Source organism: Argiope bruennichi, chromosome 9, assembly GCF_947563725.1.
Source record: "Argiope bruennichi chromosome 9, qqArgBrue1.1, whole genome shotgun sequence".
Classification (NCBI taxonomy): Eukaryota; Metazoa; Arthropoda; class Arachnida; order Araneae; family Araneidae; genus Argiope; species Argiope bruennichi.
The window spans coordinates 127,286,980-127,301,290 of record NC_079159.1 but is presented as its reverse complement, the minus strand read 5'-3'; the positions used below and the strand labels follow the sequence as shown (position 1 = coordinate 127,301,290).

Here is a 14,311-nt window from a genome sequence, read left to right as displayed (position 1 = left end):
CGTAAAGTGGAGCGGTGACTTCGCACTTTTCGGTAAAATCACCGCTCCGATAAATTTCAGTGATATTCAATTCAATGATACGATAATTTCAATAACCGGTCCGTTCACTTTTCAATTCATTCACAGATTTCTCTCAAGAGCTTCCATTGGACAGATCGTATCGTTTGTTCCTTTACAGTGAAGTCACCGCTCCGGCAAATTTCAGTGATATCGTATCGATTGTTACTTTCTATCGTGATCCAAAACCTGTAATCGAAATATCACCAGTAAAATCGTATCAAGGATTTGAATCACACCCTTATTTGAAAAGTATTGATCACTTGTATTTGTGACTTTTTGATATTGGTTACGTTATAACCGCTCGTAAAATATTCGTCATCCCTATTAAAATCAATGAAATGATTTTACTGGTGATATTTCGCTTATAGATCCTGGATCACGATAGAAAGTACCAATCGACACGATCTATACAATTGAAGCTAAAGAGCAAAAATTCAGTCATGCATAGGTTAAGTGCTTTACACACTGACGCACATTCCGGGAAATGATTCCCCCCCCCCCAATAGGGTCAATTCATGTGACGTAAAAGTCACATGTCATGTACTTCTTACGCATGGCACTTAAGTTTCCTCCGCACCGCTTTCATTGATCAGTCTGTCATTAACGTTCTCCGCCAAGTATGAAGCGGATTTTTTTGTTTACATTTGATGTTATCATTTTTGAGTCATTTTCTTTCCTCTTATTATGTGTTAACATAGGAAATACTGGTGTGCTAATGGATGCATGCTTTAATGCGAAACACAAGAGTGACTGTCATGATAAAATGTTTTCTTATTTTCCTTTCAACAATCCTGACTTGGGTTGATAGCTTTGGTATAGATTTTTTCAAGCCTTCGAAGTCGATGATATGCTCCGATCATTTTGAAGAATTCATTCAGTGTGTGCCCATTTATTAAATATAGCTGTTCCAGTAATTTGTTAGAAAAACTCTTCGAAGAAAAAGAAATCGGTAAGCGATTAGCCGTAAAAAAATCAAACAAAATCACGAGTGCATTTCTAATTTACTTTATTCACATTTGATGAAATTTCTGATAATTTTGAATATGCTTAGAAGGTTTTAAAATGTTTACATGAATATTAAATTGCATTTTTTTTTACAAAATCTTATCTAAATTTAATTAATGTAAGTAAACAAACTCCTGTTGCAAAAATATCAACTGCTATAATGCTAAACTTAAGTGGAAGTGAATATTACTAGTTTTCTAATTACATTTGCAGATTTGTGATGGATTCAAAGTGAATTTATATCAAACAACTTTTCTTTTGTTAAAAATGAAATATTAATAGTTTATTGTATTTAAACAGAAATTGACTGTCATCATAATATCCTGTTATAACACTGTGCACCTCAGTGATTTCTGTTTTAATAAATAAAGGTCTTTTTATTGAAAATCAATTTCCATATCAGCATTTATTATATAATTTTTATTCCCAACTTCATTGCTACATGCATCTTTCACTTTTTTTTTCTATTTCTTTAACATATCAATGTTGAATTATAAAATTCTGTGAAAGCATAAAAGTGTTTCTCTCAACTCCTCTTTATATCCTATTTAACTTCTCTCTCTCTCTATATATATATAGAGGGTGGTCAAAAAAAACTTCCCCTATATATGAAACCCTAGCGGCCTATCCACTCAACCAATCGAACCAAAATTTCAGACATGGTTGTTTGAAGATATGCGCTGGAGATTGTGATGATTCTAAACAATGCAGAGCTCACGGTTACGGTTACAGTGAAAGAATTTCGAAATTTTCGAATGGCAACACCCACTTTTTCCTTGCACAAATTGATCAGCGTATTAAAAAACCACAAATGGCGTTGGAACGATTAACGTGTGACGAAAATTGACGGCGTAAAGCATTTGCAAAGAAGAGCATTATAAAGGACTAATGACAATACAGAGAGGAAAGAAAAAAAAGCTTTTATTGGAGTGAAAAGTTATAATTACAGGTTTTCAAAGTGCTCACCTTCGCAGGCGACAACGCATTGCATTCGGAAGATTGTGGACAGCAATGTTGAACGTAACATGAAAGAAGGAATCTGTATAACTTCACACGTGTTATGACATCTTGCAATTCTGACACATCTCGTGGACCAGGCGTGTACACCTTAGATTTCAGATAACCCCAGAAACAGAAATCCATAGAAGTGTGGTCGAGGGATCGCGGTGGCCACGAAACCGTAAAGTTATGAGAGATGACTCTATCACCAAAGTGTTGTTGCAGCACTGATCGAACACATTGGGTGACGTGTGGAGGAGCCCCATCTTGCATCCATACAATGTCACTAATGACATTTCGTTGCTCCTGTTTAACCCTGTGAATTATGCAAGATGCGTCAAAGCTCCTTCTCTCTGTGTTGTCATTAATCCTTTATAATGCTCTTCTTTGTAAATGATTTACTCCGCTAATTTTCGTCACACGCTAATCGTTCCAACGTCATTTGTGGTTTTTCAGTACGCTGATCAATTTGCGCAAGGAAAAAGTGGGTGTTGCCATTCGAAAATTTCGAAATTCTCTCACTGTAACCGTAACCGTAACCGTGAGCTCTGCGTTGTTTAGAATCATTACAATCTCCAGCGCATATCTTCAAACAACCATGTCTGAAATTTTGGTTCAATTGGTTGAGCGGATAGACCGCTAGGGTTTCATATTTAGGGGAAGTTTTTTTTTTGACCACCCTGTATATATATCATGACCTTATACTTGTTATTAAATTTACTGTATTGTATGTTTTTGTTTTATTTTATGATATTCATTCAATGTAATTTTTACCTATGTAACTTTAGCATTTAAAAAAACTTCATAAATATTCTGCTTTAAAAGTATATTGTTCAACATTATGTTTTTATTAGTGATAAAAAAAACTGTTCTTTAGTATCTAGGATGTTTCTGTTGAATAAAATTGATTTCATCATTTACATTGACTTTCTTGTCATACTGTGTTTATATTATTTCTAAGTATCTAGAAAAATAAACGTTGATAAATAGTAAATAGTTTTTTTTTTTAGTTTTTTGAGTTAGTGACTACATTGCAACATACAATTGATCATATTTTTTCAAATAGTTATCACATATATTTTATCTCTCTCTCTCTCTCTCTCTCTCTCTCTCTCTCTCTCTCTATATATATATATATATATATATATATATATATATATATATATATATATATATATATATATATATATATATATATATATATATATATTTGTAATGTGTAAATAAAAATTATGAAAGCGTGATTTTGTTTGTTTTCCTTTAATGATTTCTACAAATTAAAATGAAATTATTTATTCATAAGTTGCATAGATTTAAAAAAAGCTATCTATACTTTTTATATTTCATAATTTGAAATTGTAAACATAATTTATTCAATATATACTAATTTGAGTTTCATATTTTTTCCTCTGAGCAAACTGAAAACATCAAAGTCTCGATATTTATAAAAGTAATTACATTAGAAAAAAATATAATAATTTTATTAGTAAGCTTTAAAACATTAACTTATCTAAGAAAAATAATTATTTTTAAAAAGAACTAACTGGGGGAACTATATTCATAAGATTCAACATTCAATAATATGTAAAAAAGAAGATATGTAATTTTTCAAAAACACTGCCATAGTCATTTGTCAAAATGTATCCTTCAGATAAAAAAGGGGGGGGAGGAAAGAATAAAGTAGCACCAAACGAATTAAAAAGCTATGTTAATTAATTATGCAAAAACAATAATTCCATTGAAAATACTAATTAAAATTTTAATATAAGAAATAAAATCATATAATGAAGAAAATTTGGAGAAAATAATTCAAAATAATATCTTTAAAAAATCAGAAGTTTTTAATAATTGATCGGCTAGCGTAATATTTACTAAACAATGGTTTCGTCAACGTTATCGGCAGACATCACGACATGCGCAGAACGGTTGAAAATTGAGCAGAAGCAGTTTGTTTGGTACCTGACACGTGACCGTGAATTGACCCCATTGTTGTTGTAGAACTTATTGGTCACAAAGAGAGAGTTTTTCCTTTTACAAGAGCCTAGCGTGCCTTTTCAGTCTGGCACATTTTGCTCTCTTCCCCCTCACTTGTAGTTTTCTGGGGTCCTTTGATGTCTGTTCATTTTACCGACAAGTTGTAGAAAGCACCCGAGTGACATCCACAGGCCGAGAGTGATCCTATAATGGGTCAAATTAAAAAAAGCCATATATCCATAAAGACATCGGGCTGTCGAAACGGGGATCAGAGTGAAGCTCTCCTCAAACCATACCTGATAATGACAATCGCTAGAAGCAACAAATTGTTTATCTCATTATGCAAAAACCATATTTCTGTCGCACTCAAGCTTCCACAAAAAAATATTTATTTTTCTTAAAGAGGTTTTTTTGCAGACATTCGGTACTGCAAATAAATTCTATATGTGATGTCCCTTAAATGGATATAAAGTCATAATTACTTTTATATATTTAATATTTTTCTGTGACTGAAACGATTTGAAATTGTCTGTGCCCAGTAAGTGTGAGAATTCCTCAGTCACCAAAGAATGCCCAGTTTTTTTAAACAGATATACGACTTATTTTTAAGTCCTTTTAAAAATAAAAGGGACATTTTAAATAAATTGCCACTGATAAATTTCCCATTACAGATTTTTAAATACATCTTGGATAATGAATAGAAATTCATGCAAATGAGAACACTTTTTTTAAAATGTATAACAGGAAATCTAAATATCGCCATAAAGTATATATAAATGATTTTTATACACCATCAGTAATGTGTTTGGCAGTGTGATAAAGAAAACAATTTCGTTTATTAAAGTTTTTAAGTTCTTATAGTATTAATTTCGTTTTCAGTGTAATGTAAATTTCTAATTAGCGGGAAAAATTATAATGTTAGCATTAAAATTATTCAATTTAACTGATTCTTGTTTTTTTTTTTTTTTTTTTTTTTTTTTTTTAAATAAACTAATTTTTTTCTTAAAAATATTTTTAACTGCAATGCAAATAAATAAATTTCTACTTTAAATTAAGCTTTCTTACGTATTTTTTCCCCTAAAAATTATTTGAGAGCTACATAAAAGGAAAATGAAATCATTTGTTTCGTAGAATCGAAAATTTAATAACTCATAAATTTGCTCTAAATTCGTTTTAAAAAATGCCGATAATACTAAGTCTTAGTATAAAAAAAAATCGAATAAAAATGAAATTTCCGAAAATAAAGGAAACGATGAAAAAGAGCTGTAAATCGCTTTTTACCTGTTGTGGTGAAATCTTCTCAGCCAGTTAACAGCTGCGCTGCACGGGCAAATGCTTTTGTAATGTGGTCATATTACTGGGCTGCGAACCACAAGGTCTCAGGTTCTATTCTCGCTCATATCAATCCGCAACACTGTCCGTGAACTATATTCCAGTGTGTAATGTCTACATGTTATTTTTATTGGAACTTCATTTTATTTTTTTACAGATAAAGTTTTAATAGGAGAAACAAACATCGATAATACTGATATCGTCTGCGTAGGTATAACTTCAAAACTTAAAAAGGATTTTGTTACAAATTCCATGGAATATTTGTCATTAAAACACAACGTATTGGATAGAACCAGGCCATCGAAACATTATGAATTTTGCATAGATATTTTGTAGTACATTTCAGATATCTTAATTTTAAAAAATGGATTGTTCTGATTAAATATTTTGATTTGTAAATACAATCATATATAAATTAGTAAAATTAAATTTAAAAAAACAAATCCCTAGATGTCGGGATTAAGATTAGAACTCAGAACCAGAATATGAACTGAAATGGGCGTGTGATATACCCTCACACAACATGAGGGCGGCTAGATAAAGCGGTACACCTTACAAGCTCAAAATTTTATTAGCCAATCAGCATTCAAAGTCAAACTGGCATTAGTAAAATTGAGAAAGAAGCAACATTTCTCATTGTGTTGTTTAACAGAAACATTTTGTTAGATTAGTATTTCGAAGTAAAATAAAGAATTTTTTTCTTTCATTTACCAGAATTTATTGATTTTTAATTTCATTAGTTACTTCAGTTCTCTTACTAATAGGTCTTGAACATATTTAGTTTAGACTTAGACTTAGACTAGACTTAGATTCTAGTTTAAATCTTATTATACTTCAAAAATTTATTATTGACTAATACTGTAAGTGAGTCATAAAAGCATCGAAAGATTTCCGTGCAATCAAAATAAATAATTTTTAAATGTTTTATACTCAATATTTGATTTTATGGAAAATTAATTGCGCATGAAAACATCATTTTAGTTACTGTTTTTATTTGAAATCTTTTTTAATTCAGTTTTATATTGAAATGCTATGTTGCACTTTTCTACAAAAGATGTCTATGTGTGTGGGTCACACAGCAAATAAAGATGTTTACATTAAATTTTCTTGACTCTTATTCTAGAGATTCGTGCTAAAATCTACTGAGAGTGATTTTGTACAAAACTAATAATACAGAATATAGTGTTAATCCAAAATGTATGCAAAATCTCAGGTATAAATAGCTAAAATTTAGGAAAGAATGTTGTCGGCGATAGGAGTCCCTCTTACTTAAAATAAAACTATTTTTTAAATGATTACAGTACTTTATATTCTCACTATTTAATGATTTTAATACTTTATCAATGATTCGATAGGTTATCTGTTTTCATTATTTACAATAAGAAAAAAAAGTATTCTCTTATTATTGCAATTCCTGGGCTTACTTGGCGATCTTAGATGTCAATTATGTCAAGATCGCAATTATAATTTTACCAGGTTCATAATCTCCATGGCGGCAAACGTTTTGATAAGATTTCACCATTAAGTTTGTGATCTTGATTGGTTGGTAATTTAATCTCTGGAGTCGCTATAATTGAGAAATGTTGAAAATTAAAACAGTTTTCATTTGACATTTGAATCTTGTATGATTTGAAATCGTTTTTAAATGCTTCTTTAAATAATGGTCTGATTTAAATGCAGAAAAATGTCTATTTCAAAAGAAAATGCTGTCACACAATATGGAAAGATTTTCTTTATTTTCATGCCATTGACGAACGAAGTTTTTAGAATAGGTTGGCATCTTTTCCGATTAATTGCTGTTCGCAATAGGCATGGCATCTTTGGAATTAACTGTTACCTTATATGGCATAATATGCAAGTACCATATTTTCTCTGCATGATACATTTGTCAAAGGATTCAAATTCTTGATGCAGAAGGTGTCGTCAAGTTTTAATATTACAGATATTTTTCATTATATAATTCAGAAATATAAACTTGAAGTTGATAAAAGTTATACAGAATGAATTTTAATTAACCTTTAACTTTAAACTGAAATAAGAGTTCTCTAGATATTGCTACAACGGCGCGCAATGGGAAAGTGCATAAAAAATATTGTTTAATGTCTCTTTTAATTTTTTTTCTATCTTCTTATTCTAAACCCTCATATTTAGCCGAAGTTCTCACTTTTTATTATTGAGAAAGGACATTTGTGGAATTGCAACATTATTTCAATGAAAGATGACTTCTATTTAAAAAAAAAAACAACTCTAAGCCTTCTAAAGCAATGGTAGAAGTTTGATAAATATCTATGTTTTTTGTTTAAAAAAATTATAATTATTATCTGCAATGACTCAAAAGCCATTTCAGTTTAAAATTTTAAAATCCTTTAACCCAATCTAAACATCAAGAAACTAACTAACGAGTTCAAAATTTTATTGAAAATAAAAATTATACTTACGTAGAAGAAATGTAAGATTAGTCTACCTATTTTTGACTGATTCTATCGTCTACATAAATGAAATAGTGCCCCAGAATAGAAAATAGTAACATACTTATTGCCATGATAATAGAGTACATGAAGAACTCATGGGATTGTTTTTCAAGCGTAGAAATTCCCTCTATAATAATGAAAAATGCGTTTCCAATCCCGTTTGTAAAAAACCACATTCCTTGTACTAAGGATTTTAAAGAGTCCGGCGATTCACAATACGAAAAGTCCAACCCTGTCACTTCGAACATAATTTCACCAGCTGTCAGCAAAATTATTTGTGGTAGCTGGTAGAGCATGTGAACTGAGTTGAACAGGACGGTCATGAAAACTGTAACTCTTGATGCATTCTGAGCCGAGTTCTGATGGATTGCAACCACATAACTGCCACCATCCCTGAATTCGGCAACTCCAATAGGATTCTCCTTGTGAGTTGTCCCGTTAAGAGGTATGTAGATTTTGTACAGACCTGGCTTCATTACGCAATATTCCGTAGAGCCCACTTTGGAGGGTCGCTTGATTTTGTCTGGATACACAAAATACTTCCCTGCTCCATCGAAAAGAAAGGAAGCATTTACTCTTTCCTTGAACACGTAATCAATACTAAAATGCAACTTTACTCTTGGGTATCCATTCCTTTCCTTTATTTTTTCGTCTTCTTCAATTAGAATGTTGATCGTATCGTCTGAAAGTGCCACCCCCATGCTCATGAATGGCGCTTGCAAGCCGAATTTCGCATAAGTTCGGTTGGCTGTAGAGCACTCACTTGGCAAAACTTCCCATTCGATTTCGGTGTTTGACGGGATATCTTTCAGAACTTCCGCTGTGAACGCCGTCACTGAAGTGTTCATATCTTTTAGATGAAGATTACATGGCGAATTGTTGATGATTGTGAGTTCACTGTTACCCTTGAGAGGGTCTTCAGGAAGCTCTTGTTCTATTTTCAGTTGAATGAATCCAGTCATTACGAAGGCAATCGCAACCAAAATGCCCCCCACTGCCATTCTCTGCAACGGCATTTTGCACAATCCACATTTCCTTAGAAATGGATATATCACAGAATTAAACAGAGGAATGAATATAAGAATAAATATGGGATTAATTATTTGCATTTGATCTGGCTTTATTTGATAACCACCAACTTCACCATCCATTTCTGCTGATTGCAAAATCCAAGTTGACCCCTGTTGCTCATAAAGTGCCCAGTAAATAGGTAAAGGTATGTACATCCACGTAACTTGCAAGAATGACTTAATATCAAATATTAATTGTCTATCGAATTTATCATCAGCGTATTCTAACCAATGGTTCCTCTTCTCTTTTCTTTTATTTCTGAATTTCTGAGCCAATGCATAGAATATGCATCTGAAAACAGAAACAAACTCACTTCCTTCTGCAGGTCGTATCTTGTACACAGATTTGCCGCATATAAAAAGCGTTATAACTATGATAGAAAGTAAAGCAGGAGCTCCAAATGCTAATGGATAGCAGGTGTCTTTACCAAAACAATGGACACTTGCTCTAAGCTCCGGAGATATGATAGTGGATAATATACTACCTATATTGATGGCGAAAAAAAAGAGGGAGAAAAATTGGTGTCTTTCTTTTATCTGATTTTCATCAAACTGGCTACCTCCGAAAGCTGAAACGCACGGTTTTATACCTCCTGTACCAAGAGCGACAATAAAAAGTCCGAATAGTGACACGATCGTCATGTTTTGCACGGACATTGGAGTCGCTCCAATGGCAACAACAGAGTTACCAATAGCGAAAAGAATAGATAAGTAAAATATCGTTCGAAATAGACCCAGCCATCCATCAGCTATGAGGGCCCCAAATACAGGTGAGATGTACGCCAATACCATAAACGTATGAAAGATTGACGCAGCCCAGTAGCCACTGAAGTTCAGTTCTTGAGTCATGTAAAGTGTGAGAATTCCTTGGAAGCAATAAAAACTGAATCTTTCGACAAATTCAGTTCCAAGAATGTAGGGAATCCCTCTTGGATATTTTGTGGCCCTTTCGGCCAACTGCTTCTCTTCGCCTGTTGATGGATCCTTTTTTTCTTCTCTTTTCGAAGATACAGGAGAAAGTTTTTTGAAAACCGACAGTGTTCTGCTCATTGAAATTGAAATTTATCACTCGCAAATCTACTTGGGCAACTGTTATCAAATTTATCAGGAGTTAACAGTGATATATGCACCCATATAGATTATAGATTTTCTCTGTAAGTGATTCATAATGAATTTAAAATTTTAAGTAGACATATTCATTAAAATATTTCCACTTCAGTAGAAGATGATTAATCGTCGTCATATGCGCCTTAGTTATAATTATACTACGGCAAGAAACTTTATTGCAAAATGTAAACGAAATATTAGTTGCCAAATTTCAAAGCAAAAAAGAGTTCAATTAATATTTTTAAAAAATCTAATACGAAGATGAATTACTATTGTAGAAAAACCATTTTAATAAATAATACAAGAGAATAGATAGTAAACCAGAATAACGATATCACGAACAGAAAATGTTAAATATTGTCGATAACATCGAAAGTTGTCCTATAAAGTTAATACAATAAATCTTAAAAATAACTTTTATTTCAGTTTGTGACTTTTCAACATACATAAAACTTGTACATGTAGGAAATTGCACTTTATTTCAGCTGCAAAATATACTTTATGAACCGAAATATCTTACTTACAGTCGAGTAATTCACGCACGCTGTCGTGATATGCAACGAATGCATCAACGCATTAAAATTTGAAATCTTAATTCGTTAGTTTTAAAAACATTTTTGAATGACTTGCCTGTTTCCAAACAAATAAGGTATATTTAAAGTTCCTCAACTCTTACAATATTTTTAATCCAACGGTGAATAATTTGTTTAGATCGGAATTATTTCAATGGCTTGAACAGAGCACCTCTATACATCTCAGGGTAATTATTTTGTTATGATCAAAAATATCGGCTGCAGTCAGAATTCACAAATTTAAAAAATCTCACTAGAAACGCTAGAGGTGCTCGATCATGTAAAGAATATGCTTGATCACAATTTTTAGTAAAAATTCCGTAATCATAATATTTAAGAGATTAGAAAGTATCCGAATATGATACGTGTTCACGTCATTTCAAAGAAAGCTGATAATGATTTTAAATTTTTTTAAAACAAATTTCATGTGATTTTCCTTTATAAAATGCAGTTTCCTACCAATTATGTGAAGAATATGTGACAATATGCTAGCGCAGCAACATATAAAAATTTATTACAAAGGTTTCGAAAACTCGAAGATATATGAGCAGTGACAAAAAATTTCATGTGCAGGTGCTGAACGCGGTATCATAATTTTAAAGCTAAACAAATACAGCGCTTATTGAAAAATTCTATTTGAATTTTATAGCAACTCACTCAGCATTGCAATAAATTGGTGATTTTCAATTGTTCTTTAAGAGTGATATTTTACACCATTTAAACTTCGAACTATACGAAGTTCCAACATATACTAAATACCCTAGTTGTGCTTATAATTTTACACATTTATTCTATTAAATGACTTCATTATATAATTTCAAATAATAATAATATAACTATGCAAATGAATAAGAATGATTTCCAATATAAACAGAAAAAAACATAAACTGATTAAGGATTGATAAAAGAAAGTAAATTACCAATGAAAATATGAAGAAAAGCCAATTATTCCGATCAAGGATTTTTAATTTTAAGGAAAAAAACTCTATTATAGGAAGAGATAAATTATTAAAGATTATAATTCATACAGTCGTTTTAAACGGAGGTTGTACAATTAAATAAAGTTGAATTCGTATTTACAACTAACTGGAAGCTTTTTCTTTTACTTATTTTATATATGAAATATAGAGATTGTATTGTGATCGTCAAAAAATTCAAATTAACATCAGAATGAGGTTAGCAAAAGACTGTACCGCTTATGTTGCAATGGGACGATGAGAAAATCGAGAACCAAGAGCGATCTTCTCAAATTTGTACATTATTCTCGGCTCAACGATCTACTATATACTCAAATTTCAACCGTGCAACCGTCTATTCAATTGAAGCCTTGGTCGTAAATGATAACAATTTGAATATTCGAGCCTGAAGTGTTCAAAAGGTTCAGATGCAGCCCAAGCAATGAAGTTCCGGGGGCCCCTTTTTCCACACCAATCATTTTTTATATGTATAAACAATTTTATGTAGCAAATTATGATGCACAAAACATTTAAAAATTCAATGTATAGCATCAACATTAAGAGGTCCATTCGAGAGAGCTGATCTCAATATTTCTAGTATAAAAAACTCTGAATTCAAATTTAAAACATTAAAAAAAATTGAGCCCAATGTAAATAATATTTAAATAGAGGTTTGGACATTTTTTTTATAAATATAAATCAATATTTTTTCAGTGTTTAAGCAATATAATATTAAACTCATAATAAATGATTAATAAATAATATTGGAAATAATATTTTAGTCTTTCATCGATTCTTGATTTGAATAAGCTCCAGAATATAATGTTTTTAAATTAAATAAAATCATAAAATTTGTTCAATCAGAATACATTGTAAATATCGAAATGTCGAGGACCGTATCTATTTGCTGGACATTCTGGTCTAGTTTGATAATCTGGTTCTCAGAAAAAGCATTTTTCTGAAGATCTGAAATAGTTCCATTTTCCAATAGCTCAAGGTCACGCGTCAATATTTCCCGCCAAAATAACGGTCATTTACACAATGGAAATATTGATAGGAAAACTTATTTTAAATGTAATTCTACATTGCATATAATAAAATTCTTTCCCCAAAATGTTGATGCTGGGCAACATAACAATCAGGGAAGATCCCATAACTCAAATCCTGTAAACTCCATATCTAAATCAAATGAAATTCCACAAGAGTTAATAATCGCTGAGTTGGAATACGTAGATATTATAGCAAACTACGTTCCTATTAAAGCTTTGGTTGATAGCGGAAGCGTATTATTAATCCTAATTATGTAAAGAAATTAAATTATATAGGCCGTAGCACAAAAATTAAATTAGCGAACAGTTCAATTGTCAGTCTTCCGTTAGTGGCGATAGATATTAGTCATGTTGATAAAAAATCAGAAGCGAAAAGAGTTTTAGCAGCTGCAGATACAAATATTTCTTTTGAATGTATTATACCATCTAATAGCTATTTAGATCTTAAAAATACTTTTTCCAATAAAAATCATACAACTGAATGCGTTTCTGAAAATAAATCCGAGCGTGAGTCATCAAGTGAAAAAGAATACTAACATTGCATAATTCCTTCTGTTGATATCGGAAACGAATCGAATAAATTAATCCGTGAGAATAAAAAAGAAAGAACACATATTTCTTCTCATTCTGCTTGTTGTATAAAAAATGATAATAATTCAACTTCTCTTCTAAATGAAAATAAAAGTATTACTACTTGTTCGAAAAGGAATGCTGACTTTGAATTTTATTTACAGAGTGATGATATATCTTTGAATAAAGATAAATTTGTTGATGTTAATTTAATCCATGTAATACCAAGTCGGTCAATTTATTCAGTCCCTACTTAAGGGTCCTTCTGTCTTAAGTTATTACGTAATTAGCTAACCTAACAGCATCTTATAGTGACCATATCAATATTAAAAATCTTTTATGGTTTAAATAAATAGATTGACTTGGCCATCGCAGGAAAACACAATGCATCTTTACATTAAATTAGATTACATTAACATATTATATTAAATTAGATTGTTTAGTGCGATTGCCAAGTCAATCTATTTATTTAAACAATAAAAGATTTTTAATATTGATATGGTCACTATAAGATGCTGTTAGGTTAGCTAATTACGTAATAACTTAAGACAGAAGGACCCTTAAGTAGGGACTGAATGAATTGACCGACTTGGCATTACATGGATCTCACAACATTTTACGAGAGAAGAATTGAGTTTCGAGACCTGGTTTTTTTTACAAGTTATGTTTTTGATGACATCTCATTTCTTTTTGTAGATAGTCCTTTTCTTATTTTTGTATGTAGTCTTCCTCTTTTTCTTTTCCGGTACTAATTCTTGAGCTTCAGCTACAGTTTTTCTCATCGACACTTCATCTATGATAAATAACACTACTTCTTTCAAATCTGATCTCAGAACTTGGAGCACTTCATCAGAAAGTGGCTTGTACTTCGGTGTTTGCTTGTGTTCTACAGGCAACTGCAATAGTCTATGTATAGTCAATCTATTCACATTGAATGCAGCTATTCCTGTTGGAGCATTAACTGCCACTTTTTTGTTTAAATACGTCTTAACCCAAACTTTCAGAGTTTTTATTAAATAGCACTTTCCAGTGTCACCAGTTCCACTCACAAAACAGCGTAAAACGTCAGCGTTATTATCAGTTGTGTCCATTTTATTTGTGATCATATCGAAGACTCTTTTTTGATCGGCTTTAAGTTTTGCGATC

At 31.4% G+C, this 14,311-nt stretch overlaps 1 protein-coding gene across 1 annotated transcript; it reads right to left on the bottom strand.

Moving 5' to 3' along the window:
• Positions 1–6,848: 6,848 nt before the first annotated feature.
• LOC129985097 (peptide transporter family 2-like) lies at positions 6,849–9,961 on the bottom strand. Its single transcript, XM_056095010.1, has 2 exons — positions 7,903–9,961; positions 6,849–6,937 (listed from the first exon to the last, which is right to left on the bottom strand). Exons 1-2 carry the CDS (start codon positions 9,959–9,961, stop codon positions 6,849–6,851), a joined length of 2,148 nt encoding a protein of 715 aa, XP_055950985.1.
• Between the last annotated feature and the right edge of the window lie 4,350 nt (positions 9,962–14,311).

Excerpts from the sequence above, each read along its gene's own strand:
- LOC129985097 (XM_056095010.1), bottom strand. The coding sequence starts at position 9,961 with ATGAGCAGAACACTGTCGGTTTTCAAAAAACTTTCTCCTGTATCTTCG. Across the intron at positions 6,938-7,902 it reads CTCTATTATCATGGCAATAA|CGACTCCAGAGATTAAATTA; the intron begins GTATGTTACTAT and ends TCTCAATTATAG.